Here is a 25,467-nt window from a genome sequence, read left to right on the forward strand (position 1 = left end):
ATGCATGCGACCGCAGCATACGTCAGAAACCAGCCTGGGTCAATGTTGATTAAATAAACAATTGTGTTTATAGAGCAGACCTTTTCTCAACACGCATGCTGAGAAAAAAACACACACACACACATTGACGCGGTGCACCTTTCAAAATGCTCCACTGTCACACCACTTTGTTTTTAACACCTGTGAACAAGAGTAGAATAATGTGGTTTCACGCAGTGGAATAAAGGTAGTGGATCAACTGTGTGTCCGAGATAGAGCCTATTGTGAGGATCCTCACGTGAGCCCGTGCCTCAGCCTCCACTTTTGAATAAATAAGGGAGCATTCAGAAAGAGGTACAACCTGGACAATGCAGGGCCGATTTAAATATAGAGACAGACAACCATTCGACCAAACAACAACAACGACACTTTCTTCCATAAATGCCCCCTACAGGCCCCATCCACAGTGCTGCTGGATGAGACTTGCCCAGTCTTGTTTCACAACCACTCTCCTTCCTTGTTTGTTTATTGGTTGACATTTTTTTTGTCAGTGGTACCTCAACTTTTTTGACAACAGTGTCAGAGGTAGAAAGTTAAGGGAAAAAAGAAGATGGCTCACTTCGCCTCATGCTTTCATGCTTGATAGACCGACGTCTGAGAATCAATATCTGCTCTTTGTGAATGTTCCCTGTATGTGTGTCGACCGGTCCTGACCAAGCAAATAAAATCTCCGGCCATCATACCATTACAAAAGAGGAGTCTGAAGAAACCACAGAGCCCTCGGGCAGCACATCTTAGGATATTACTTCTTGGAGAGTGGAAGAAGACACAGAAGGGGGCAAAAGGACACAGAGGGAGAGAAAGAGCTCTGGTGCAAATCTGGAATGAGGACAGATGGGATGAATACACTGTTGGTGAGACAGGCTTCACTAATGGCCAATCACATCAAGACAATTTTCAAATGGCTCGGAACAAAGGTCAACTCCTCTGAGGCAAAACAGTGAGGTTCACGAAAGAACACGTAAAAATATAAAGACCCGAAATGAGCTGCCTGCCATTACAGTAAGCCATAGAGAGGGCATGTGTGTAGCAGTTATATATATATATATATCGGTTATTTCTACATAGGGCTGCAGTCCTAATATTCATCATCGGTTAATATGCTGATTGTTTCCTCAATTATTATTTGTTTCCCTTGGTCCGGGTGATCTGTTCAGATGGCTTGTTTGATTTGACAGTCAGACCAAACCTTTCTTTTTATCATTATATATTACAAAGCAGCAAATCAGCACATTTGCAAAGCTGGAAGTTGGGCATTTTTACATTAAAAACCGACAGAAATGATTAATTGGTTATCAAAATAGTTTCAAATTAATGTTCTGCTGATCAGCTAACTGATTAGTAATTAGTAATTAGATCTTATTCAAGCAGCAACCGAATAAATACTCCCTTACATAACATTGATGTATGTGGTATGTGGCCTCTATATAGTAATGTAAACTAACTGATGATGACTGCAGGGCCATACTCAGCCCCTCAAGGCATATTACGGGGACTCTGGTTGCAGCTGCATTAGGCTATAATAATTGTTCTGTCCAGATGTCAAATGTAAGCAGAAAAAACCCGGCAGAGATGTCTGCTGATTCCAGCTGATTACCCAGCGCAGTCTGATGCAACTTCATGCATTGAGAACAAGACATGTAGGATAAAGAAAGGAACATTGTTTGTTGGGAATGCAAAATATTTCCTCCGTTTCAGACGGAAAACCGTGCCTGTTGTATGATGACGACAAAAACAATCATTCAGCAATTATATTCAAATCAAACAGTATAACAGAATCCTGAAAGCAGCTTTCTGCAGCTCTTCCTATCACACTACTCACATATTTTAGGAGCTACAAAACTACCAAAGTGATATACATCAATAATAAGCTGTACTTGCATTCACATGAAGGACATTAAATAAACATAGAGAGAGAGAGAGAAAAAGAAAATGATATATAGAAGGGGCAAGAAGAATATATATTTATACTCCAGCATTTTCATTATTACATTGCAGAGATCACATGCCTCTCATTCCCCATGAGCAAAGAAGCTGTGAGACGTACACCATCTTTATAATCAGCTCATCCAATGTCTCAAACAACCTCAATGTTTCTGTCCGTCATCAACAAGCACAATTATCAAACCAAATAACATTTACTCGTCACATACACACAACCATACACTGTTGTCTACAACATAGTAGAAGTATTGTGTGACTATAACTCCAGAAAGAAAAATGATATATATTACTCCAGAAAAAAAAGAATGTTTCAACAATTTAAAACAAATTACATTACATATATTTCAGAGAAATTAAATTAGTTTAACATTCAATAGGTTTAGGAAAAGGAAAAAAAACATCAGCAGTGCCTATGCAATGTGTGGTAGGTGGATGAATCATATTGGTGAATTATGAAGTGTACGTGCCATGGGTTATGGATCACTATGGCAGATGATGATTAAATACCACAGTGAACTCGGTTTGCTGTTCATGCAGTTTAAAATATGACAGGCAGCTGATTGTTGAAAGAGGAAACTGTTTGTTTTATTTAGGCTCTCTAATTCCCTTTTAGCGATAGCACAATCGCGCGCTCAGGTAGCTAAGAGAGCGTGCACACGCACACGCACACACACACGCGCTGCAGCTCCTGAAGCATCTCAAAAAGTTGAGGCTGCGCTCTCTCCCAGAATAAAAGGTTGTTTGGAGCACAGGGATCAGGAAGTTGTATCCTGTAAAGCTTCGAGAGAACAGGAAACAGGTGAACAGAGCAAACCCTTCTTACCTAAGCCTCCAGACCTGCTCGTGCGCCCCTGGCACCCCCACACCGCCCGCTGCTCATCTCGATGCCCGACCCATCACCGCAGGTAGCCTTCAGTCCGCAGAGCCCCACCAGCACGCATCACCGTGTCCAACGGGAGAGGGAAACTAATTTATTTTAAACAAAGGTCCCTTAGGATGGAAACAAATAAATAAAAAAGAAGGAATGAACTTGTGAGCTCTTAACTTTCCCCTTGTACAGTTAGGCTCACTTTCATTTCTCTGTAAATCACTTTTCTAAAGAAGTCTCGCTCGCGTTACAGTGGACCGAAGCGCGTCGCACTGGGAGAGGCTGAACGGTCCGCTGTTGGTGCTGCGCGCTCCAGATCGACTCAAACCAGTCAGAATATGAAGAGGAGACTTCCGGTGGAAACTTTCAAAATACAACTCCGGGTGAACGTGTTGCAAGTCTGTACTGAAGATGAAGCACAATGCGTGTGTGTGTACGTGTATGTGTGTGTGTGTGTGTGTGCGTGCTTGCGTGCGTGCGCGCGCGCGCGTGTGTGTGTGTATTTGGCCTGACTAGCTTATCCTAATGTTAACCATGTTAACATTGAATATATTGTGATCACATTTTAAATAGCCTACAACACATACATTTATTTTTATTATTACTATTTCGGGTCTGATATTGACTTTGAATGTAGCAGAAAAGTAAAATGGCTTCATCTTTTTAATGAGAATATGCCAGTACAGAAAAATTCGAAATGAGACCTTGAGACCCAGCCTAAAAGTATAGTGCAATGTCATGTGGGCCTGATGTGCAATAATGTCTGGATGTAAACATTCATTTTGAAAGCTGCAGTCTTCTGTATGTGTTCAGTTGAGCTGAAACACATTACACATTATTACCACGATTGTTATAGCAGATGAGGAAAACTGTATAACAAGACATTTAACAATCCTAAAGATGACAGAAAAAACAGATGCTGAACAGATTAGTACAGAGCTCAGGAATGTAAAGATCACTACACCCTTGAAGTTTCCCTCGCTGGTGCTCTCTGAATCTCAATGAGGGATGAGGCAGGTTTGTTTCAAGGCCACGTCTATTCCCTCTGAACGAGTTAGGTATTCCTCCACTTCTGTAATCGTCACATGATGATATCATGTAGCATGTAAAGCACCGTGTATCTTAAATTGACCTTTAATTCAGGAAGTTTTAGTTCTCAGCTCCTTGACAGCGCTGGAAAAATAAAACATCTTATCGTGTTTATCATGCTTTTATACTTTTATTTTGAAATACCACTCGTTGAACGTCCGGTAAGATTATTCTAAGTACAGTTAGTTTTATCCAGGTAAAGCCGGTGTTCATAATTGAATGTGGATCTGTCATTAAGCATTTTTTCTCTCTGACTCATGGAAGTGGCCTCCTCACAATTCAAAGGAATAAAATCGGAAGTGATTTTAGTGTAGATTCTATTTTATAGAAATAGATAGACGCGATGAACAAGGAGAGTGTTGTTCCTCCTCCTGAGGTTCCCGATACCGTCATCTTGTTTATCCTGCCTGGCCCCTCTGGGTGGGTTTGCTTGTTTGGACCACTTTCTGGCCGGAAGCCATGACACGAACAAGACATTCGTTTGTGAACTTTCTTTTCCACAACCTGTTCGATTTCAGTGTCTGCATTTTGGTCCTAAGTCCTCGAACACACCCGTGACCTGCTGATAAAGCAATGAGACTCGTGGGGGAAACAAAGTGGAGACCCTGCTCGTTATCTGTTCTCTATACAGTCCCATGACGTGCAGCTCTGTAGCTGCATGTCTCTGTATCATAAAACACAGGGATACGGTTACAAATATGGAAGTTCAGAGATGGAAGATTAAAATGTCTAAAAGTCAAATAAACATAATATTGAATGTAAATGTACTTTCTATTTCATTTGCAATATAATGGCTAATTAAAACCCCACTGTGAGATACTCTTGAAAAGGAAAATGACAAGTGAATCTCTGTCAGTCCTCGACTTTCATACAAACACTGATTGAACAAGAACACCGATCACAGCTCATTGCTTTACCATATTTATTTGTGTGCTACATATTTTAAAAGATAGTTGTGTGCTCTGTAAACCACGTGTCTTGTTTGTTGTCAGTTTTCATTTTGATGGAGAAGTTGAGTTCTTTTATTATTTAACAAGCATCCCCATCCCCTATGAATCTCCATTCATATGCTTCTCTGCATTAATAACAAGACCATTGCTCAGAGAGATTCCATTCAGGGTCAGTGCACTGTAATTAACCTCACTGATCACCGGTGATCTGAGTTGAAGTCTTAAAGGTGATGAGGGCAGGGTGCTGGCTGCCTGTATGTGGGCATCAGTGATGTTGACCACGAGGAACTGAAAGGATGAATAGAAGTATATGGATAAGAGCCGCGAGGCACAGCTTGACTTGACTAAGTGAACCCTTTCAAAATTAAATTATTATGCAAACCTAATAAACCATCTATTACTTTACTTGGTTCTACTTTCTAGCAGTACATGGTAATAACCTTTGTCTTCACATCCAAATAAGTGGCTGTGATACTGATGTTAAACGTGGTGTATTTCCGACTGTAAAAGTGCATAAAGTAAATGGAATCAAAGTGGTTGAAAAAAACATAATTTTATTTGTTAGACCTTATCTTATTTTGGGGGAAACCCTGACAGCCTTGATCAGACTTGAAGAGGGTCGGAAAATAACATCATAAAACCCTTAAAATTAAAAATAAAACCCGTTGCACTATAATCATCATTCAGACGAGAGTATGAACCAGAGAGGCATTTTTCTTGCATATAGTAGGATTCTCTGAATCTCATTTGAGACCTAAATGAGAATCTATTAATGTGCAATTCTTAGATTAAATCTGATCTCAGGTCAGATGCTGAATGGTCCCAGACATTGTGGTCTTGCTACCTCTTAATCACTCTCGGTGGTATTGCAGGTGGTCTTTATGAAAAATACAATTCAATATCAGAGTGACCTCTGGACTCGAGCTGTCGCAGCTTTGTATGTGCTCAACTCAGACCAGAGCCTTTAAGGATAATCCTCATGATCCCCATGGCATCAGCATTCAGAAGACATGTCCACCATACACAAACATGCATGTTTGTGGAGTAATTTTCCACATGCACTTCTAATAACTCGATAAACTGCGATTCTGATTAAAGATGTGAAAACATATTAAATGTCAAGGTTCAGAGAGAGTTGGAAGTTTGAAGCATCAACTGACAGTATTTTGTGGAATGAACAAAGAATGTATTTACTTAGGACTCTCCGTCTCTCACACACACACACACACACACACACACACACACACACACACACACAGTTTACATATTTTAAAAGTTAAAAAGCATGTTGTGTCACACATTATAATACAAGCGATTCTTAAGTTAATGTATTTTATAAGCCAGGATGAGGAGAAAAAGAAAAGGCTCCCTAACGTCAGAGCTGCTTCACATGATGAAGAGTAACACTTTCCGTCCTTAAATGTCTATCGATTGTTGCTTATTCATGAAAACTCTCAGCCAGTCATTGACTGACAACTCTGCTCTGAATTTGGCAGTAATGTTTTGAGTTCATAAAGATCTATCTGGGCAATTAATTTGTAAACATTGTGCAGATGGCAACTACAGATCTTCATAATGATACGACTCTAAGTTACCATCTGTTCCATTCAATTAATTTATTTTTAATTTCCCTCAACAATTCTGTTGAATCGGTGTGTAAAAATACTAAATAACTGTCATCTTAGTCAAAGTCCCAGTACTGCTCCTTCAATAACAACTTTTTGAAAATGATTAAAAGCAAGTTGATTCAAACTATGCAAAATACAAATAGATTTGTGACATTTTTCTCTGAAAATGTTTTCAAAACTCTTTTCTACAGTGTGATAGTCTCAAAACACGTAATGCAACATTACGAGTGTGCATCGCTGTAGCTGCTGTACAATCGTCCATATAGTTTAGTGAACACAAAGCGTTTCTTATTTCCTATCTATGAGGAAAAACATTTCTTAAATATGAACGTGGAGTTACCAGGCAGCCAAAGAAAAGACACAATCCATTTATCTACTAACCTCGGACAATTGAGTTTCAGGTACAATGCTCCTTTTAAATGGAATAAACCGGAAACTGCCCTGAAACTTTATTCTTAACTTGATGTTTTTCATGCTTCTTGCGATGGTTTTCATAAATCCTTTTTGTCTCTTGACTGATGGTTGTCTGGCTTTTAACGTGTTGTTCTCCTATGCTGGTTTTGTGTTTGCTTGAACACAATTGTCGGTTGTTCTTAAGTCTCTCTTGGAAAAGTGCTCAATCTCAATTCCCTGATTTACTAACGTTGCTAAATATATTTTATTCGGCAAATGTAGCATGATTCCAATGAAGTAGCACTTCAGTTGTATTAAGAAATACAGTAATCATTTTTCAGAGACTAAGAAAATGTGAAAATGTCCCACATTTGTTACATTTTGTGGAGAAAACAGGGCTAAAATATGCAGAGATTTCAGGTTATGCAGATTTAAATGTGTTATTATTACTAATAAATACTGCAATGATGATTACAGGGGCATGTGTTTACCTGTTGATTCAGTTATTTATTTTTACTTTTTTTTTAAATGTCGGGGGCCCATTGAGGATGTACCCAGATGTATGCGCTTCTGCAGGATGTGCTCTGTGGTGAGTGAGCACACGAGCAACAGAAACTAAATGATTCAAGGGCAACTGGTCTGCAGAATCCTTGCCTGGATGTATAGATCAATATTCCTGAGCAAAACTTGAAAAGAAGAATGCCTCATACGTCCCAGGCCTCCCCTTGGGATGTTTTCAAACCATCGTTTCCGGCAGTTGCCACACAGTTTGACACAGTTACAATTAATTATTTTGCCTTGAATGTAAAGCAACTGAATCTGAAATGATCTGGGCTCGCCTTTTTTACAGCTGGTGTATAATTTTCCCCTCTCCTCACATTTCCAAGAAATATGTTTTTAATTGCACTGTCCTGTGTTGCTTTAACTCCCTGTGAGACAATGTGGTAACAACCTTTAAGTCCACATTTCCCCAAACACACGTTGCTTTACTACACAGACAATAAAATAATCATGAACCATGAGTGGAAATGTATAGTGTAGACAAAGAAAATGTGAAAAGCTGAGAAACAACACCATGTTCAGCATCCAGTTATTGATGGAAGTTTCCCAGACACACATCACTTCAATAACACTTAAGAGGAAAACCTAATTAATGTCAGCTTGCAATCATAAATCAGGCCTGGATATCCTTTCCCATAGAGGTATGTATGGACACACATGTATATGGACCTTCCCACGAAGACATAAGCACGCTTTCTTCGTCTTTTCGGCCAATTCCTCTAATCCTCCTGACACTCACCCACAGCTAAAACTAATTCACCATACAGACACACACGCACACACACACACACACACTATTTGTTACACAGGAGTAATTACATCAAACTATTTGTCGCGAAGCCCCCGGTCAGTTGCTTTGGATTTGGCGACAGGAGAGCAATCGGTGTGAGGCTGCGGGGTCAAGAGGGATTGTCTCCCGGGTCATAAACCACAAAGCCTGATATCCATCCAAACACCGCTGATCAGAGGAGAACTCATTGTAATACACGCATACACACACACATACAAAAACACACATCACACACTCAGCGCAGGCAAACATCTGCAGCACCCCCTGTTAGTCAGAGGAAGAGTTATGATCATTCACATATTCCTCCCAGCAGAAATGCAATGCCAGTGTGTCCGAGAGCAACTTTTCACTCTGTCGTACACACAATTTGGCAGAAGCATCCATCTTATTGGTTGTGATGAAGTCAGGAAAGTGTGGTGTGAATTATGGGTTATGGTTTGTGTGCGTGAGAGAGAAAGAAACAACTCGGTTACACACGGCCCTCTGGCATTTCTCATACTCTTTTCCAGCAATAAATATGTCTGATACGCCTCCTTCTGCAGTTATGTTATTTAGTTTTCTTCCTCTACATGTAAACCTGTCTGATCCTTCTACGTCCTAAACACTTAAAGAAGGGAAATCACACATGGAGGTAATGTAGGATTTCACTTTGATGGCATCTCCAATTTGTTTATTCACAGAGTGGTACGGACGCTGTATAATTAATTACATTGAGGGTTTTAATCAGCACTTTTCACTCCAATTTTGTGTTGTCTTCTTTCCTACCGGTGATCAATAAAGTATTTCTGATCCGGATGTTGTTTGCAAAGCTTTCGCATCAAAATCCTCTTGTGCAAATCTGCTCCATTAACACCTATATCTATAACATATTCAGAGCATTAGAATAACAGCAAACAACTGGGCTGATTGGCATCAAACACTAAAATGGGTTCTGGCCCATTGATGGTTGCAAAATTTGGCAATCAGACACTGGTGGTGGTGGTGAAGAAAGAATTGATTGGTTCATTAAAAGCATACACCACCCAATCAGCTGGGAGAATTAGAGACTGTGATTATGAATGAACAGGAGTGTAGAGAGTGTCTTCCTGATTGAACTTCCGCTTTAGCTTCATTTCTGGCTCCGTTGATGGTTGGCGAATCCGGGCCTAAATCTGGCGTTGAAGACACAGGCATGAACTGGCTCATCAAAGCCAAGCTGGACTCAGTTTAAACAGTTTGAAACGGTTTTGCAGTGTTGGGCGGGTCAGTCTGTGCCTGGGGTCGCACAAGAAATTATACTGGAATTATACACGTAACTATTTCTATTTTACAGTATTTTGGCTCAAAGTTGGAGACGATGTGTAAAGAAAACACCGCCGGGTGAATAAAGAACACAGCTAACGTTAGCTTAGCTCGCATTGTATGAAATCAGTTGATGTTGGCAGAGGATTATCTAAATGTGTCCATCATTTCGGCCCGACTCTGGGGAGTCATTCATCCTCTTTGTCCTGTGCAGGAAAGCACAAAGTGTGTGTATGTTTGCTGTTGTTGATGGTGTGTGCACAAAATAAACACAAACGTTTTGAGCCCCATTATTCTCCAATATCCACTTAACCTCAAGCTGAGAACAAAGACTGAAAGGATTCCTTCAATCAGACCACAGTGAAACCAAGAACTGGTCATCACTGACTGTGACTGATGGCTGGCAGCCGACAAAAGTCATTAAATTATTTCCTCTTTGTTTCTTATTATCATTTTTTTCTTCTCACCTTCTACGCTCTAACACCCGCTGATGTGTTTCTTCTCTTTTTTCTGGCCACTTGGGGGGAAAAGCAGCAGGCTGTGACCACAACACTGACATCATCTCCTTTTTAGTTGATACACCATAGCTGTATGCAAGAGTTTCCTATTTACACATCCAGTAGACACAGAGCAACATCAGCAAGAATTTAAGTCCAATATCTCTATATGAGCTCTGTAGACTGGAGGGGAACTGCAGACGAAATAATTATCTGTGGGCTCACAGGAGTCCCGTTACCCAGCTATTCTCACTTCATGATTACTTGATATTCCTGCTCTATCAATGATTTCTCCTGAGCAAACCACATTTTTTTGTGAAAACATCTTGACTGAGTTGAGTGAATAACACTACTACATGTTGGACTTTCTTATAGGTAGAAGCTAACTCTGACTGCCTGCTGTTGATCCAAGGTTGATTATTCTCTGTCTAGTCATAGGTGAACCCTTTCACATGCTGCAAAATTGACAAGAAATATTGGTTTGTGGAGCTTTAACTTGAGTTGGAGGATACATGTAATACTTCCCTTTGTGTATTCTATCCTAGAAAAAGAACATCCGTATTTGTATTGTAATACAAATAATGATGAATTTTCAGTCAGAAACAGTAGGTGAAGAGAATAAGAGCAAACGGTTATAGATGTTGCAGGTCTCAGGCATGCAAACATTTTATTTGTGTTTTTATATTCAAGACAGGTAGATAGTAACCTTTGAAAACACATTAAGGCTCCCATAGGCAAGTTATACGAGTGTTAACGAGTGTAAAGAACCTGATAAAAGGGTACATACCATATAATTATAATCCCATTAAATAGGTAAAACATTAAAGAAAAGGTGACCCCATCTTTTGTGTGTGTGAGCTGTACTTTGGCTCTTGTTTCAACACAGTATTCTCCCAGGCCGGAGCCCGACCTCTGCCCTGGAGGTCTGACTCGGGCTGTCACTCATTTACCGACACGTTCCATGCGAGTCATTAGACATCCCCGATTTTTAATCTGCCCCTCTAAAGTTGTTAACTGACTCAATTTGGATTGATCAACCATGAAATCAACAGTCTGTAATTAGTGTTTAATTAGAGTTATTTTCTTAACCTCTGAGTTGGTTTAAGTTGTTTCATGCTGCAGTGTGTGTTGGTCCGTCTCGTATGTTACTGCTGATGTTCCACCCACATCTGTCTCTGGTTTACTCGGTGACCAAAGTGACTTGAAAACCTCTCTTTGGGGAGTGATTCATGCTAAACGTCAGTAAGTGAAATGAGTAAAGTCTTTAATCTCTATCAGTGCTTGTGAAGTGTATTGGGAACAGCTGGTGTTGATTAGCAAAAACAAGAATGCACTAATGATGCTATGCTTCATTTCTAACAAGCATATTGGGTATAATTTTGTTATTTTGTAAATAACAATTGACGTTTATGTTATAAACTCAAGGAGACCTTAGACGCAGACACGGGGACACAAGGGGAATGGTTTAAATATTCAACATTTTGAGGAGGCCATGTACCTCCGTTAATCAATGTTGCATCTTAGCTTTGATTTTTACCAAGATGAATGAAACACATGTCAGATCCAGTGGTACGGTCCTTCATTAGAACTCAAACATGTTATTAAGGAAACGCTTGTTCCCTCTTCCGCTGAGTCTTGTTGGTAAAAGAGTGACAGACGAAGTTAAAGAACAGGAATTAAACATTTGAAGATATGTTTTTCTTTGGCTTTGCAACTCAACTTAATTAAATTCGACAGTCAAAGTTCTTTTCTTTTTCTGACACCTGCCAAGTGCAAATTGAACAAGTGCAGTTATAACATCACCTTCACCTGAACAAAGTTAAAGGCATTCCAATCTAACCCTCATTGAATTCAGTCATCACCTCTGTGTGTTTCCTCTTAAAAATATGCCTCTGTAATGTTACAATTGAAGCTGCTGCACTATTTCTTTGTTCAATAGTGGTAATGGTATTTTGTTTACCAAAGAGGGACATTTTTGTCAATCACTTTTGGAATATAATTCTTTGTCTTTGCCTGAAAGTCACAGCTCAATTGGTCCTGAGATGAAGACATCACAGAAGCTGCACCATTTTACACCCTGGATCTTTGAATGTTGACAGTATTCAACATGTTTTTTCCTGGTTTATGTTTTCAGGCTGAACTGAACACTGAACACTTTAAAAAATAATCGCAATCTTTAATTCTTCTTGCTCGCACGTGAATTGCTTGATTGTTAATGCGGGGTTAATATGATGATGGTTCCTCCTAAAGTCAAGGCACATTTCTGAAATAAGAACATCACACTAAGTAGGCCCACAGCACGACTCTCCTTTCCACTGCACACTCGGGCAGCATAGCTGTCCCTGCAGAGCCATAAGGCTCACACGCATATGTGTGATGGTAGTGAGTGCACATGCTTTGCATGTGACGGATAGTATTAATAAAGCAATTTTCATCTAGGTGGATTAACAGAGCCACATCGCCACCATTCATCATTACAGCTGAAAACCACCTCTTAACCATGGATGGTCCTGTCACAAGGTGCAGGCTGGGAGGCCTTAACTCTACAAAAGAAGAACTGATCTCAGGTCTGTTGTCTGGTGAAAAAGACCAGCAGAGCGAACTTTAAAGTCTGTTTTTATTCTAAGGAGGGCAAATCCCAGAGGGTGACGCTGTTTCCGTCGTCAGTTCAGCATCAGTTGAGCCTGTGGCAGCAGAAAACACAAATATCACTGTTTGCTTTTATTACAGGATTTACCAATGATTACAGATCCTGCTGCCATTTTATTAAATTGTAAATATATATTTTTTAATAAGTGATTTGCAGCAATTGGATTTACAACCAAAATAAATGTATAGGCTGACATACTGTATTACCAAAGTAGACAATGAAACTACACAAAAAACTATTTTTCATTAGTATTTTAATTCCCGAATCAACAAATTAGTAGTCAAAATATATATTCACAACACCCAGATCTGTGGGTCCCTCCAGTTACATGTCTGTGCATATGAATAAAGCTGTGGTTAACATTAGTCACTGTGGCCGATCTACGTGAGCATAACAACATGCAGCGTCACATTATGTAAGGTCACTCTGAGCACGTGGCTCTTTCTTTATTTTTTATAAACGCATCCTTGGATGAAGGTGCAGGGCTTCAAAGAATGCCTAAGAGAGCATAGTTCAGCTTGTTGGCATATACTGCCCCCTGGAGGACACGCACTGTAAGGCAACATGACATGACGAGGTCTCCGTCAAGAGAGCAGGCACAGTACAGAGAAAGCATCATATCACTGAACCAAGGCCGGACAATAACAGGCACGCAACATGTCAAACACATTACACATTGACCTCAACTTGGACCATTAACATTGTGAACTCAAAACATCTGATATCATTTCTTACTTTCAGAGCGTGTCACAGTATGCAGCGGGTTAGTCAAGGATATTAATAAAGTGCCTTATAAAACAGAGTAGCATCCTGAGTCATAAAGTCTGACATGCGCAACACGAAACAGTAACATTGCGGATGGAAATGCTACATTTACAGTCCAGCAGTCCTCTTCAAGCATCTCTATTCACACAGTAAGAGCTTTTAAAAGTTAAAGTGGTCATACAGAATTTTACTGGGACTGGAAAACTAAAAGAGATAATACCAAATGTACCTTTACCAGTCTGCTCTTTCTGCTTCACAGTTTCCCCACAAACTCCTTACTTAAAAACACAAGACGAAATAAACTTGGTCCTCTTCTCCAAAAGATTTAAAAGCAGAAACGATTAAAGAGGAATTCGGAATGAAGTATCGGGTCAAAGGTAACCACATTTTAACCCGTTCGTAGATGATTTCCAGTCATAAAACATTAATTTAGTGAAGAAAAAGCTAAAATATGAGCCGTTTAATTCAGGGTGCATCTCATAGGTTCACCACTGTTGGGAATGATCACCTTGTAACTACGTAAGTTTCTTCAGTCGTGCTTTATTAATGGCTTTTTGGGAAATAGTATAGATTGTAAAAGATGGCACTGATGACAAGGCTACACTGTGTTTGTTTGCACTTCTGCTATATCTCAAACTCTGTCCTGGCCTTATTTGACACCAATGAGGTGTTGCAGAGGACTAATAAGAAACACATTCATGATCGTTCACACGACTGGTGAATTGGGCTTAAGTATCGTTAAATGAAACATTAAATCACTGAATCTGATTTGGAATTAGTTCAAAATCAACACTTTCTCAATACATCAAACTAACCCCACCTGAAATTACACTGGACAACTACATTGAACATCCGCCAGAGCTCATTTTTACCTTCACTCTAAATCCGGCAGGTCACTCTAATAACTCCATTTGAAGCACCTTCATATTCAGCACGTTCTTTCTTATCATATTGATAATCTAAGCTGAGAGAGGAAATCGTTAGTTCTAGTGTTGGTTCTTTCTAGAAGATGGTGCGTGAGATAGAGGTAGAGCAAAAAGGAGATGAAAAACATGAACATGTCTGAAAAACTGCACATTTCTTCCCTTCTTTTCTTGTTAAAGCCAAGAGTAGAGCGATGACGGGCTGTTGGGGGGGGAGGGGGGGGGGGGGGGGGAACTCAGGAGACGATGCGAATGCCAAAGTATTTCTTGAGCTGCTCGAGGAAGATGAAGGTCAGCACTGTGTGAGGAATCAAGCGGATCCCTGCGGGGACGAGGCCCTGCAACAACAATTTGCATTATATTATCATTTGTAGTTTTCTCACATCACATCCATCAGTTTAGAGCTGCTGTGCCTGACTGTACTTCAGAAGACAGCTTCTTCATCACAAAAGGTGGAATTGCCCGCTACTGTAAAAGCAGGTAATTTATCACACTTGACATGCAGCCAGCATGCTTTTTAAATAAGTACAACTTATGCTGTTAAAAATATTCATGTGATTTATGTGGCTGTCCAGTCAGTGTTAAAGGTCATTGTAGTTTATTGAGGCAATTGATTCCTCAGCATATTGAGTGAGAAAGCAGAGTTATGCGCGCAATGCATCCTGGTACATGTAGGCAGGATGCAAAAAGAAAGAAATGACCACACCTTTCAGCTTCCAAACGTGACTATTGTGAGTATGTTTTTAAGCTGCTCAAAGTGCTACAGCTGACTGGCTGCTATACAGCTTTCAAAATAAGAGACACATGGCCATGCTTCTTAATATATTTCCTATTGCAGATGATTCTGATATGCAATAGCATGTTTACATAGAATATATTTATAGTATTCTGATTAGATGTTTGTCCCTTGCTTTTTTTAAGCTCTCGGTGTGCCGTTGTCGTACCTTGTAAAATGCCAGAGGACCAAGCTTGGCAGTTTCTCTTAAGCAGTGCGCCACGCCCTAAAGAGAAAGACACACCGGATTAGAAGAACGCTGAGGAATGAAGAGGATGAGCAAACAGAAACAGACTCATGGAAGGTTAAGAGCAGCCGGTGATAGGAGGGGTCGATCCACTCACCGTGTACTCTCCCTTTGAGCTCATCAGCCTCGTCTTCAGGACATCCAGAGGTTGACACAAGAATGTAGCACAGCCTCCCTGCAGAGGAACAAGGCACCAGTTGACAGAACTGACTCAATGAGGCTTCCAGGGCACACAAATAAAACCTGATACTCACAGCAATGGAGCTGGAAATAAAGTGCGTGAGTATGTTATCTCCCATCATGCCCGTTCCCATTACCAGCTGCTTGGCCTGGTCATAACACGCCAACTAAAGACACAGTAAGAGGAGGAAAGATGTCATTCTGATGGATGGATGGACACACACACACACACACACACACACACACACAGTGTTGTTCTAACATGCAACGTAGTCTCCAACACAGACTTTACAAAGTTAAGTGAGGCTTCGGAACAAGCAGCATATTCATCTCAGAAAATGATTCAGCATCGATTCATTAATGTACATTTGATTTAACTCAATTTATTCCCATTATCTTATTAAAAAGATTAGAGATGGATTCTGAATTTGACATAACATTTCACAAGATTAATCTCCCCTCAATGTTCTGATCGTGTTAGCCCAGGTAGAACAAAGTACATCACAAAAGTAAAGAAGCTCTTCAGGCATTCAAGCGGACGTTGACTTGCCTGTCCCACAGTGACCATCGCTCCTCTGCTGGAGGCCATGGTGGCTCCTGAGAACATTCTCCTCAGACCCTCTGTGGGCCAAGACACAGGTCAGATATGACGCCACTGTGCTGCCTGACAGGACGTCATACACACACACACTATATTGCTTGGGCTTTACCTTCTCTGAAGACTCTGAAGAGGCCATCGATGGCATGTTTGTAGCTGAAAGAAAGAACGTTGAGAGTTGAAGTACAATAACAGATTTAAAAACGTCTACGTGAACATTTTAGCTTCAGTGAGTAACGAGACTCACTTTCTCCTCAGTTCTGGTGGTAGTTTCATGTCATTCTGCATCCTAGAAACGGGAGAAAAGTTTTGAATAATTATAATTGTGTATAAATGAATGAGCGGTATTGAAAATGGATGGATGGATGGATGAATGAGGATCTGAATGATCACAGCATATTACCTGACATTCACCATGTCTGCTGGCGAGCCAACAAACCCACCAGTGAAACCTGTTGGTAGAGCAAGCAGAGTGTTATGGGTAACACTGTGTGTGTGTGTGTGTGTGTGTGTGGTTGTGTGTGTGTGTGTGTGTGCGGAAAGCGAAAGAGAAGAGAAGCAGAATGTGTGTGTTTTCACCTCCGAAGGCTCCCAGCAAGACCTTCTGGTAAAAGGGCATTGGGCCCTGGCTTGTGCTGCCCATCATGTCTCTCACGGTCTCATAGATTGCAAATCTGGTGAGGGAATAGGACATCTGAAAGGAGAGGAAACGAAATATGAGTATCCTCACTATTTTAGGAGGAGACTTTGGCAACACAAACTGTACTAATCAAAAAAGGATTTAAAGGAGAGTTTTGATCATTTAAAAAAAAGTCTGTGACCTGAAACAACACCGGATGCACTATTTACAAGATATACAAAATGTCCTACTAAAACCTATTAAAACGTGTCTTTCTCCCTCAAATCATTACACTGACTCTCCTGCAAAATACAGACCTGCTGAACACAATGTTGACCTACAATGTATAAAAGATAACCCGTTGATTAATTGATATTATCCTTCAGCCACAAGCCAACATCTCGGCCAAGTGCCATTAGTGACTTGACATGAAGTCGGCATTACCACGCCTCATGTTTTAAGACCAAACTCACTGAGGCAACAGCAGATAAATCCCTTTGAATGTCATTAGAACAGTCTTCTGTGGTCCTTTCTACTTTACAAACTAAAGAATACAGACTCACATACCTGTCTACACAGGGAGGCAGAGAGGCCACTGTAAAGAGCCAGCACGCCATCACTCTTCACCACCTGAATGGCCATCCCCATCATCCTCTTCTTCACTTCCTGCTGTGTCTGCAGATGTACCTGGAAGGATAGTCATGTATTCAATAGTTAGAGCCTGTAGTGACATTATTAAGAAAACATCTGAAGGAACACAGACACAACAACCTTTAGGAATGTTTTATTATGGTGTAAGAGCTGGGTTACTAAATGTGTCAAGCGGCTACATGTGTCACGTCTTTAAAAAGGGCACGCCGATTTAGTGTTGCACTTTGAGAGACAAATTTAACACAAGGAGAGATATCCTTATCAAATTTCTAAAACACTGGATCCAACACTTCCCATAATGCAACTCAATGCTATTTACAATTGGATGCTGTCTGTCTGCTAAACACACATCCATTTCAAAGTCCACACATTTAAAAAAAAAAAAGCTTCACCAGGGTCACGGAAATGTTCTCAGAGGCCGAGTAATACTGACCAAGGATTAAAAAGGAGTTCAATCATTGTGTGTATTGTGTGATCTAACTGCCTGTGTTACACATTACTATGATTACTATGTAATGTGTAACACAGGCAGTTAGAACACACAATACACACATTTCCTAAATCGTCAGCAGCGCTACAATGTGGCCTTTGTCCTCTGTTCTAATCTGGGTTTGGGTTTTAAGGTCACTAACTCCTTCAAAACACAAGGTTTAAAGTTTTACTCCCGCATCACATTAGATACATTTTACCTTCATATTGTACTAAAAGTAGTTTTATGCAAAGGATTCAAATTGTGCGAAAAAAACATGAAATACTTAATGGAATATAATGTAGACGTATTGAGTGAAACTCTGCTGTAACTCTTATAAAGGGAAGCACAAACTGTTCAGCAGCAAGCCGAGTACAGACACACACTCCCGGACACACACACACACACACACAGTAAAATATGTCACCCAGATGAATTAATAGGTGTCTGGCTAAAAGAGTATTTTCAGGTGCGGTCAGATAAGTCCTGTTCAGGACTTCAATAGAGGCGCCTATCTGATGGTGTAATGGATACCTGGGTTAACACAAAAGAAGAATCAATAATACATGACAAGGCAAACATTGCCATGTACTGTTTGTTTGGTTAATCCATACTTCCCTGCTGAAAACCACATTCACATAATCTCTCTCCTCTAACTTACATTGCAGTCCTTCTAAATGTGGATGCTCTGCTGTTACGCTTTCACAGGAATGAGATGAGTGTGCAGCATCTTGAGGCCATTGCTACCAAGTCCTCATCTGCCTCGCTGTCCACCGACAGAAAACAGCTTTACCATCAGAACATAACGATACATGTTGCCATTCGTTTTGTTTATCTTTTGAGCCGTCGTTGCTCAAGCAGTGATGGGAGGCGTCGCAACTCATGCCGCGAGGAATGTGCAATAGCAGCTGAAATTCGCTCAACGTTATGCAAATGTCAAAAGTGTTCACGGTGTGAGGACCAACTCCTTCTGCCACAGGTGGTGATGATGATGATGATGATGATGATGATGAGGACAAAGCAGCCTCCTGCTTTCATCACACACTTTCTCATTTCTACAAAGTAACATAAGATGTTCTGGAAATAACTGACATTATTCATTACCAACACCTCAGTATCAACAGTTTGGACATTCACTGCTTTAGCTGAAATAAACACAGGGCTCCGACACTCATATATAACAATGTGATTCCAACGTGTATAAAGGAGGACTTCTCGATTAGTTTTTAGTCTCTAAGAAAATAACTCCCTTTTACGAGCTGAAGCGCCTCCTCATGAAAGCACCAGTCCTGATGGTGATATCTACATCCAACACCTTTTACATCCCTCACCTGACTGCCACGGAAGCAGTCTGATTGGGGTGAAACCACATGGCTGGTGCCGTGTGTAAGTATTTGGACAGTGACACCGTCCTTTGTTCTGCTGGCTCTACTGTACAGCACAATGGACCTGAAGGAAAACAATGACTGAGGTTCAAGTGCTGACACTAAGCTTTAAGATACTGCGTAAGGTGCGCAAGGGGAAGTTACTTATTGTAGTTTGACTTGTTTAGCAACTTGGTGAGCAGTTGGAGCTGCATCAGTGGCAGTGGAGGCAACGATGGTACCTTAAAAAGGGGAACTACGACCATCAAAATGCACACATGTTATTCCTATAGTCTAAGACAGCTCGAGTGCCACAATTTGCATCAAACTCTGAACCATCATGATAAACATATTCATAGATGCAGTGCAACTTACACTTTGACAAAATCATTATCTCATCTCTATCACAAATAAATACAAATTGAGAAATTATGCGAAAAGAAAAAATCCAAAACTTGCCTGAATCATTGCATTTTTTTAAGGTAATCTATAGTGGTAGGTGTCAACTGTTAATGGTGCCAATTTTCCAAAATGTTAACAAATGTAGACAAAAAAACAGGGCTCAAGTTGAAGGAACAGTTTTTTCTTCAAATTTTGTAGGGATTTGGAGAACAGTTTTTTTCCAACACTTTCTTTAAGCCAATGGTGGGAACTTCATTTACTCGTATTTTGGTCATTATTTTTTTTGTTAATTAAATTTCTAAATACATTTGAAGGAAATTAATATTCTTAACAGCCATGATACCGGCATCTCTTCTTCTCTAGATTTGAAAAATAAAGATAGAACATACACTTTTGTTAATTATGCTGTATATGCATGGTTTGTAAATGGTGTTTGCTGGAAGTCATATGCAGAAACATGCCAGTTCTAACACGCCGGTTGTCCTCAATACTACGTACAAGCTTGGCAGTACAAATCAAAAACAGGCACACTGAAAATTACGACATGTATAGACAACATCCTGTATGTAGTAAATGAAGGGGAAAAACACACTTCATGAGCTTTGAAAAAACTAAAGTCACCAGAAGTTGAATTCCTCAGTTTTATACTACTATACATGGCATCACCAGCTAGTAAGCAAGAGTTTAACTGCAATATGATGATCAGTGGCCTCGTCTACATAATTAAACACGGCATGACTGCTTAAGGAGCAGTTAGCATTAAAAGAGTCATGTGCAAAGTGTGTGTGTGTGTGTGTGTGTGTGTGTGTGTGTGTGTGTGTGAGCAAATTATCACATTATCTTGCTCGACAGGTAATGTGGAGTTTCATTTTCACACTATGAGCTTTAGACTTTAGCTTCAATCTTAATCTTTTAAACTGATACTGACTCAGTTTCACATCCCGGATATATCCCTCAAAACACATATAGGAAATACTTCCGTCTGCTTCTCTGAGACATCTCCGTTACTTAAAAAGAGGACCTCCCGCACTTCGTGGCAGTGTGGGCCCGATGGTCATGAGCTCTGACGGTTTGACAGTCGCGCAGGGGGCGGGGCTTAGCGAAGGGTCAATTGCCATAGTGTAGGCTATTTATCTCAATAAAACATTTTTGAATATAAAACTAAGCCTAGATTGGGCTATCATGTGTACTTTCACAATAAATCAACAATGACCTCTCTCCATAATTTGCAGTTACTGGTAGCTGGGCTAACACGCTACCACTTGTCCTAACCTGTGCCCTATTTTTGAACCGCCTCGGCCATCCTGCTGCACATTACAGTGATGCCATAGAAGACATGTGATACCTCGGACTATGGCTGGCCCTCTGCAGCGAACACGTACGCCGATCTAAAACAGTAACGCAACGAGTGGTCAGGAGGTTACTAACTGTAATCAACCCTGCTGGAAACAGCTGTCGCCTGGTCTGCAGGCCTCGCTCCTCCAAACACCAGCTGCCCTCGGCTCACCTTCAGCAGGTCCAGAGGATGCGTGCAGCAGGCAGCTCCGCACGACGCCAGCCCACCGAAATACCACCGCGACATCCGTTTCTCGGTCATGGCTGCGCGCTCCGGCCGTGGTCCGACGCTGCTCCAGCGGCGACTACCTTCCTCCCCAGTCCGCCTGAGACGCGCTGTCGTTCCGCTCGCTCGGCTTCGCTTTCGCCGGGCTCAACGGTCCGCAGCGAGTGGTCTACTGGACGCGGGTAACCTCGTTACTCTTCAAACATTACGAACACAGCGCCACAGACCACTGGGGACTTTGGGCTCCTGCAGCATCGTGCACACTCGCGCCACATAACGTGCGTGTCTGCGTGTAAAAACACGAGGTGTGTGCGCTGTCTGCTGTGTTTGGGCCACAGTGTGCAATAGGAAGCGGAGAAGAGCGCAGCCAATTGGCACCGTGGTCGAGTGGAGCTGCCTACCCGCCCCGAGATCCGAGATCCAAAGGTCGACAGCGGGGTACGAGAATGCGACGCACAAAGTCACACACAGCGGCCACTTTGACCTCTACGAGCTGTCATGCCAGGTTTAAAGTGGTACGCGTCATCATTCCTGCAGCGGTTGAGTCGAAATGATGACGCTGTCCCTTTAAGAGGAAGAGGAGAAGATGATAATATGTGACAATATATTCTCAATCAACAACTTCACTCAGTTAACCGTGAACCGACCGGTATTGCAAAGTGTACACACACACACACACACACACACACACACACACTGGCAGTGAGTTGAGTTTATTACAATTTGTCATTTGGGAAGTAAGATATAACACACACGAGACAAATATAAAACGACCTGTTCATTCCAGGTTATTTTGAGGAAGTTAATTTAGTCATTATAAATAATTATTTTGAGGCCGATGTCATTACGTCCCAATGCTACGTCAGTGTCTGTAATAGTGTGTCCGATATATTAGTCTTTTGAATCAAGTGCAGTTTTTTATTCAACACGTATAACTCACACCTGAAAAAAAAGAAAGGCACTTAAACGAATATTGGTTCCCTTTTTGCTATTGTTAACTTAATTCAAATATATAACTCTTCATCCAGTGTTCACGTGTTCTTACCCACTGCCTGTATGTATGCCTTAGTTCATATTTGAGCACATCAGTTGCTGAGTGTTTACCGCCCCCAAGTGGACAATGTGTGCTGTCACCACTCCACGACTCAAAGCGGTTGCATAATGGCTACACAAACTACAGGTTTGCATCGTTGTCAATGTAAATAAACTTGTGGTTTGGAGTGAGTGTGCAGGTCGTTAACACCACTTTCCCCAACCTCAGAAAAAAGATGGCAGCAAACATATCTCTCTGGTAGGTAATATAGGTGATAACTAGAAGAAGATGGGAGTAATGTGTTTCACGCCCCTTTAAAACATGATAGGGCTCACAATTATACTAAAGTATCATTTAAAAAAGTTGAAGGGGAATGCACACACATATTTATTATGCAGAAGTGGTTATAAATCATACATACAACAGTCAAAATAAAAAACTAAAGGTGGAAAAGGAAATATCCCACATGCATCTACTGAATAATGTATATTGTATTATGTTATTTAGTCAACTGCGGTAAACGCTGGATGAAACATTATAACACTTACATCTCTAGACGTAAGACTCTCTACTGTCTATGTGAAAGTGTACACATCATTTTTTCTGAAACTAAGTTAACTAAACTACTACTTCTGGAAATAATAATAATAAATAAACATTAATAACCTTTTCGCCAATGAAGGCAAATGAAAAAAGCCGTTTAAGGAGCTGTTTGAACTGATATTAATAGAAGGGTGCAGTATAAATACATTACACAGAACCACAATAAATGTAAATGTAAAAATGTAAATAATGAAATAAAGGAAAAAGAAAATGTCAAGAGTAAATTTTCAGAATGCCCCTAATATTTATTCATCAACAATACAGTTTCATAAAAAGAAAATAAACAAGCATCCCTCTGACTGCATGTTGTCTGTGAACACACCAGCATACTCAGATATGCCATGTACACTGGCCTTCTGTACACAGACCACCCACACAAACACACACACACACACACACACAAGCAGAGGCAGACTGGAATTTGAGAAATGTAAGTCACACACATTAGTCAATTTTTAAACATTTAAAACCTCCCACAATTCATGTCAAATCCCACTCTGACGGAAAGCTATACATTCTAGAAACCCCCAGAAGTAGCTCATTGTGTAAAGTCATTCATAATAATTTGCCAAATTGTAATGGAATCCACATTATGACTTAAATAAACAAAACTCTCTGCTTTATAAGATAGTAAACACAATATAGGCTGATGTCCTCTAACAGACGGTGACCTTGTAGTTTGACCTTGCATGTCCAATCAAATCATCTCATACAAAGGATTTTTCCTGTTGCTTCGCCTCCCCTGACGCCCCTGTCACTGGGTTGTCCTTCGCTGCTCCACCGAAAACAGGCAGTGCTCTTGCTCCCGGTGGAGAAGAGCCCAGGTGGAGCAGAGATCCCCCCACCAGGAGCAGCAGGCTGGCGCCCCAGCCCAGGTACAGGGCCGGCCCCAGCTCTCTCTTTAAAGGCGCTGCAACAGTCGGATCATAGAAGTCCCTGATGATTGTATGGGCTGTCCAACAGATGGGTATCAAGTAGGCCAAGCCAGCCACAAGGAAGAGCAGCCCTGCTATCCTGGCCAGCCGAGCCTTGGAGGCCTGGTTACTGTCCCCCATGCAGTGAGTACACTTGGCCCCGGCCACCCCGAGCATGAGGGCCAGGAGGCAGAGAAGTAGAGCGAGAACAGTGAGGCTCCGGGCGGCCTGGGCAGACGTGGGAAGGGCCAGGGTGGAGTCATAGGACTTGCACTGGATCTGGCCTGTGGTCTGAGACAGGCAGTTCATCCACAGTCCCTCCCACAACACCTGGGCGATCACCAGCTCTCCACCCACGAAGGCGGACACACGCCACAGAGGAGCCGCGCACACCAACGCCCCGCCCACCCAACCCATCATAGCCAACACCAAGCCCAGCAGCTGAAGACCTGTTGATGCCATGGCCGATGAAGAAACTCCTCTCTTGCTCTCGATGGAAGAAAAACAGAACAATCTCAGATTCTTTTCTTGTCTTTCTCACCAGGAGGTTACTGAGCTCTCAGTAGATGAAAGTCAAAGCTTCCCACAGTATGCTCTTCGTCATTCAGTAAGACGTCTAGGGATTGCTTCTCCTCAGTGTCCTTTCTTGAGCAATACTGTTAAGATGACAGTTTTCAACAAGTTTACTTTACAGAAACACATTTTAACAAACAAATTGAATAATTTTAGATCTGAGCCAATGATGATTTTTAACCAGTACAATATAACAGTTACATAAATAAGAATAAGTGCATTGAATTTGCTTCAGCTGGTTTTCTTTTGTTCAATCAATTCACTCATTTCCTCACGCTGCAGTTAAATAAAGCTCTATAAAACATACCTTTCAATCACTAATCAAGCAACCAGATGTCCACAGATGTTGAAGATCCTCTGTGTATTTCTTGGTGGTATAGTCGCGTGATGTGAGTAGTTGGTGTCTTTCTTCTGTTATGACTGGCCAGCTTGTCTCCTTGGATCTCATACAGGGGCGTGGGAGGGCAGCAGTGCGTAATGCTGCATGCTAAATACACACACACACACACACACACACACACGCACGCACACACAGCTAGTTATGCATAAAAATGACAGCACAAAGACACTTTGTTACAAACATTGTTGATTGCTACCATGTTGTCGTTTCTTGGTGCGTGAGGGTCCATATTGGGGCAACATATGGAGCCGAGGCGGAGATGACAGCTGATTGGAGTTTGATGCGTTAAGGAGATCTGACAAGCACCACGTGAAACAACTCCCATGTCATATTAAACTACAGATTGTAACTTTGTTTGGTGAAAAAATCAAAAACAATTTTAGTGAAGTTAGTGAGGACAAAACATGCAGGTGGGTACATCGAAAGTTGCTCTGTAGAGCCACTAGATGGCAATAATGAGACTGCCCCCATTCCAACACTGGCTTCAACGTGCCCTCGTTTCAGAGGCTTGTGCTCATTATTTGCATCGTGCTCTTTGCTGAAAGAGGAGTGCTGACAATAAGCTGTCTGGTAAGATATCGGGCAGTAGTTCAACTTTTGCAGAGTTTGTGATCAAAGTTCATGCTGAAGCACTATGTTTGTTTCCTCCCACCCTCAAGTGGCAATAATCAATTAATACAACTTTATGTCTTTTCCAATT

The 25,467-nt window shown here is 41.2% G+C and overlaps 3 protein-coding genes across 5 annotated transcripts in view; all 3 read right to left on the reverse strand.

The window, feature by feature from the left end:
- gcgrb (glucagon receptor b) overlaps nt 1–3,160 on the reverse strand; it is a 41,644-nt gene extending 38,484 nt beyond the window's left edge. The window contains exons 1-2 of one of the 2 annotated variants that reach the window (XM_034542249.1): nt 3,054–3,146; nt 2,807–2,949 (exon numbers count right to left, since the gene is read on the reverse strand). The gene's annotated coding sequence lies outside the window, so the exon portion shown is untranslated. Of the gene's footprint in view, nt 1–2,806 lie in introns of both variants that reach the window. The other variant, XM_034542233.1, reaches the window with a different exon arrangement.
- Nucleotides 3,161–13,106: 9,946 nt separating this feature from the next.
- slc25a10 (solute carrier family 25 member 10) lies at nt 13,107–21,798 on the reverse strand. Of its 2 annotated transcripts, none has more exons than XM_034541307.1 (11): nt 21,191–21,798; nt 17,365–17,484; nt 16,758–16,872; nt 16,582–16,630; nt 16,426–16,467; nt 16,291–16,334; nt 16,131–16,201; nt 15,655–15,747; nt 15,498–15,575; nt 15,323–15,379; nt 13,107–14,716 (listed from the first exon to the last, which is right to left on the reverse strand). In XM_034541307.1, exons 1-11 carry the CDS (start codon nt 21,278–21,280, stop codon nt 14,615–14,617), a joined length of 861 nt encoding a protein of 286 aa, XP_034397198.1. In that variant the 5' UTR covers nt 21,281–21,798; the 3' UTR covers nt 13,107–14,614. The 2 variants fall into 2 exon arrangements, with proteins under 2 accessions (XP_034397198.1, XP_034397207.1); XM_034541316.1 differs by lacking the exon at nt 21,191–21,798 and adding an exon at nt 18,579–19,006.
- Nucleotides 21,799–23,554: 1,756 nt separating this feature from the next.
- Nucleotides 23,555–24,256, reverse strand: LOC117733567 (claudin-9-like). Its single transcript, XM_034537333.1, has one exon. The coding sequence runs from the start codon at nt 24,254–24,256 to the stop codon at nt 23,588–23,590; it is 669 nt and encodes a 222-aa protein (XP_034393224.1). The 3' UTR covers nt 23,555–23,587.
- Between the last annotated feature and the right edge of the window lie 1,211 nt (nt 24,257–25,467).

The sequence above is a fragment of the Cyclopterus lumpus genome, chromosome 1, assembly GCF_009769545.1.
Source record: "Cyclopterus lumpus isolate fCycLum1 chromosome 1, fCycLum1.pri, whole genome shotgun sequence".
Classification (NCBI taxonomy): domain Eukaryota; kingdom Metazoa; phylum Chordata; class Actinopteri; order Perciformes; family Cyclopteridae; genus Cyclopterus; species Cyclopterus lumpus.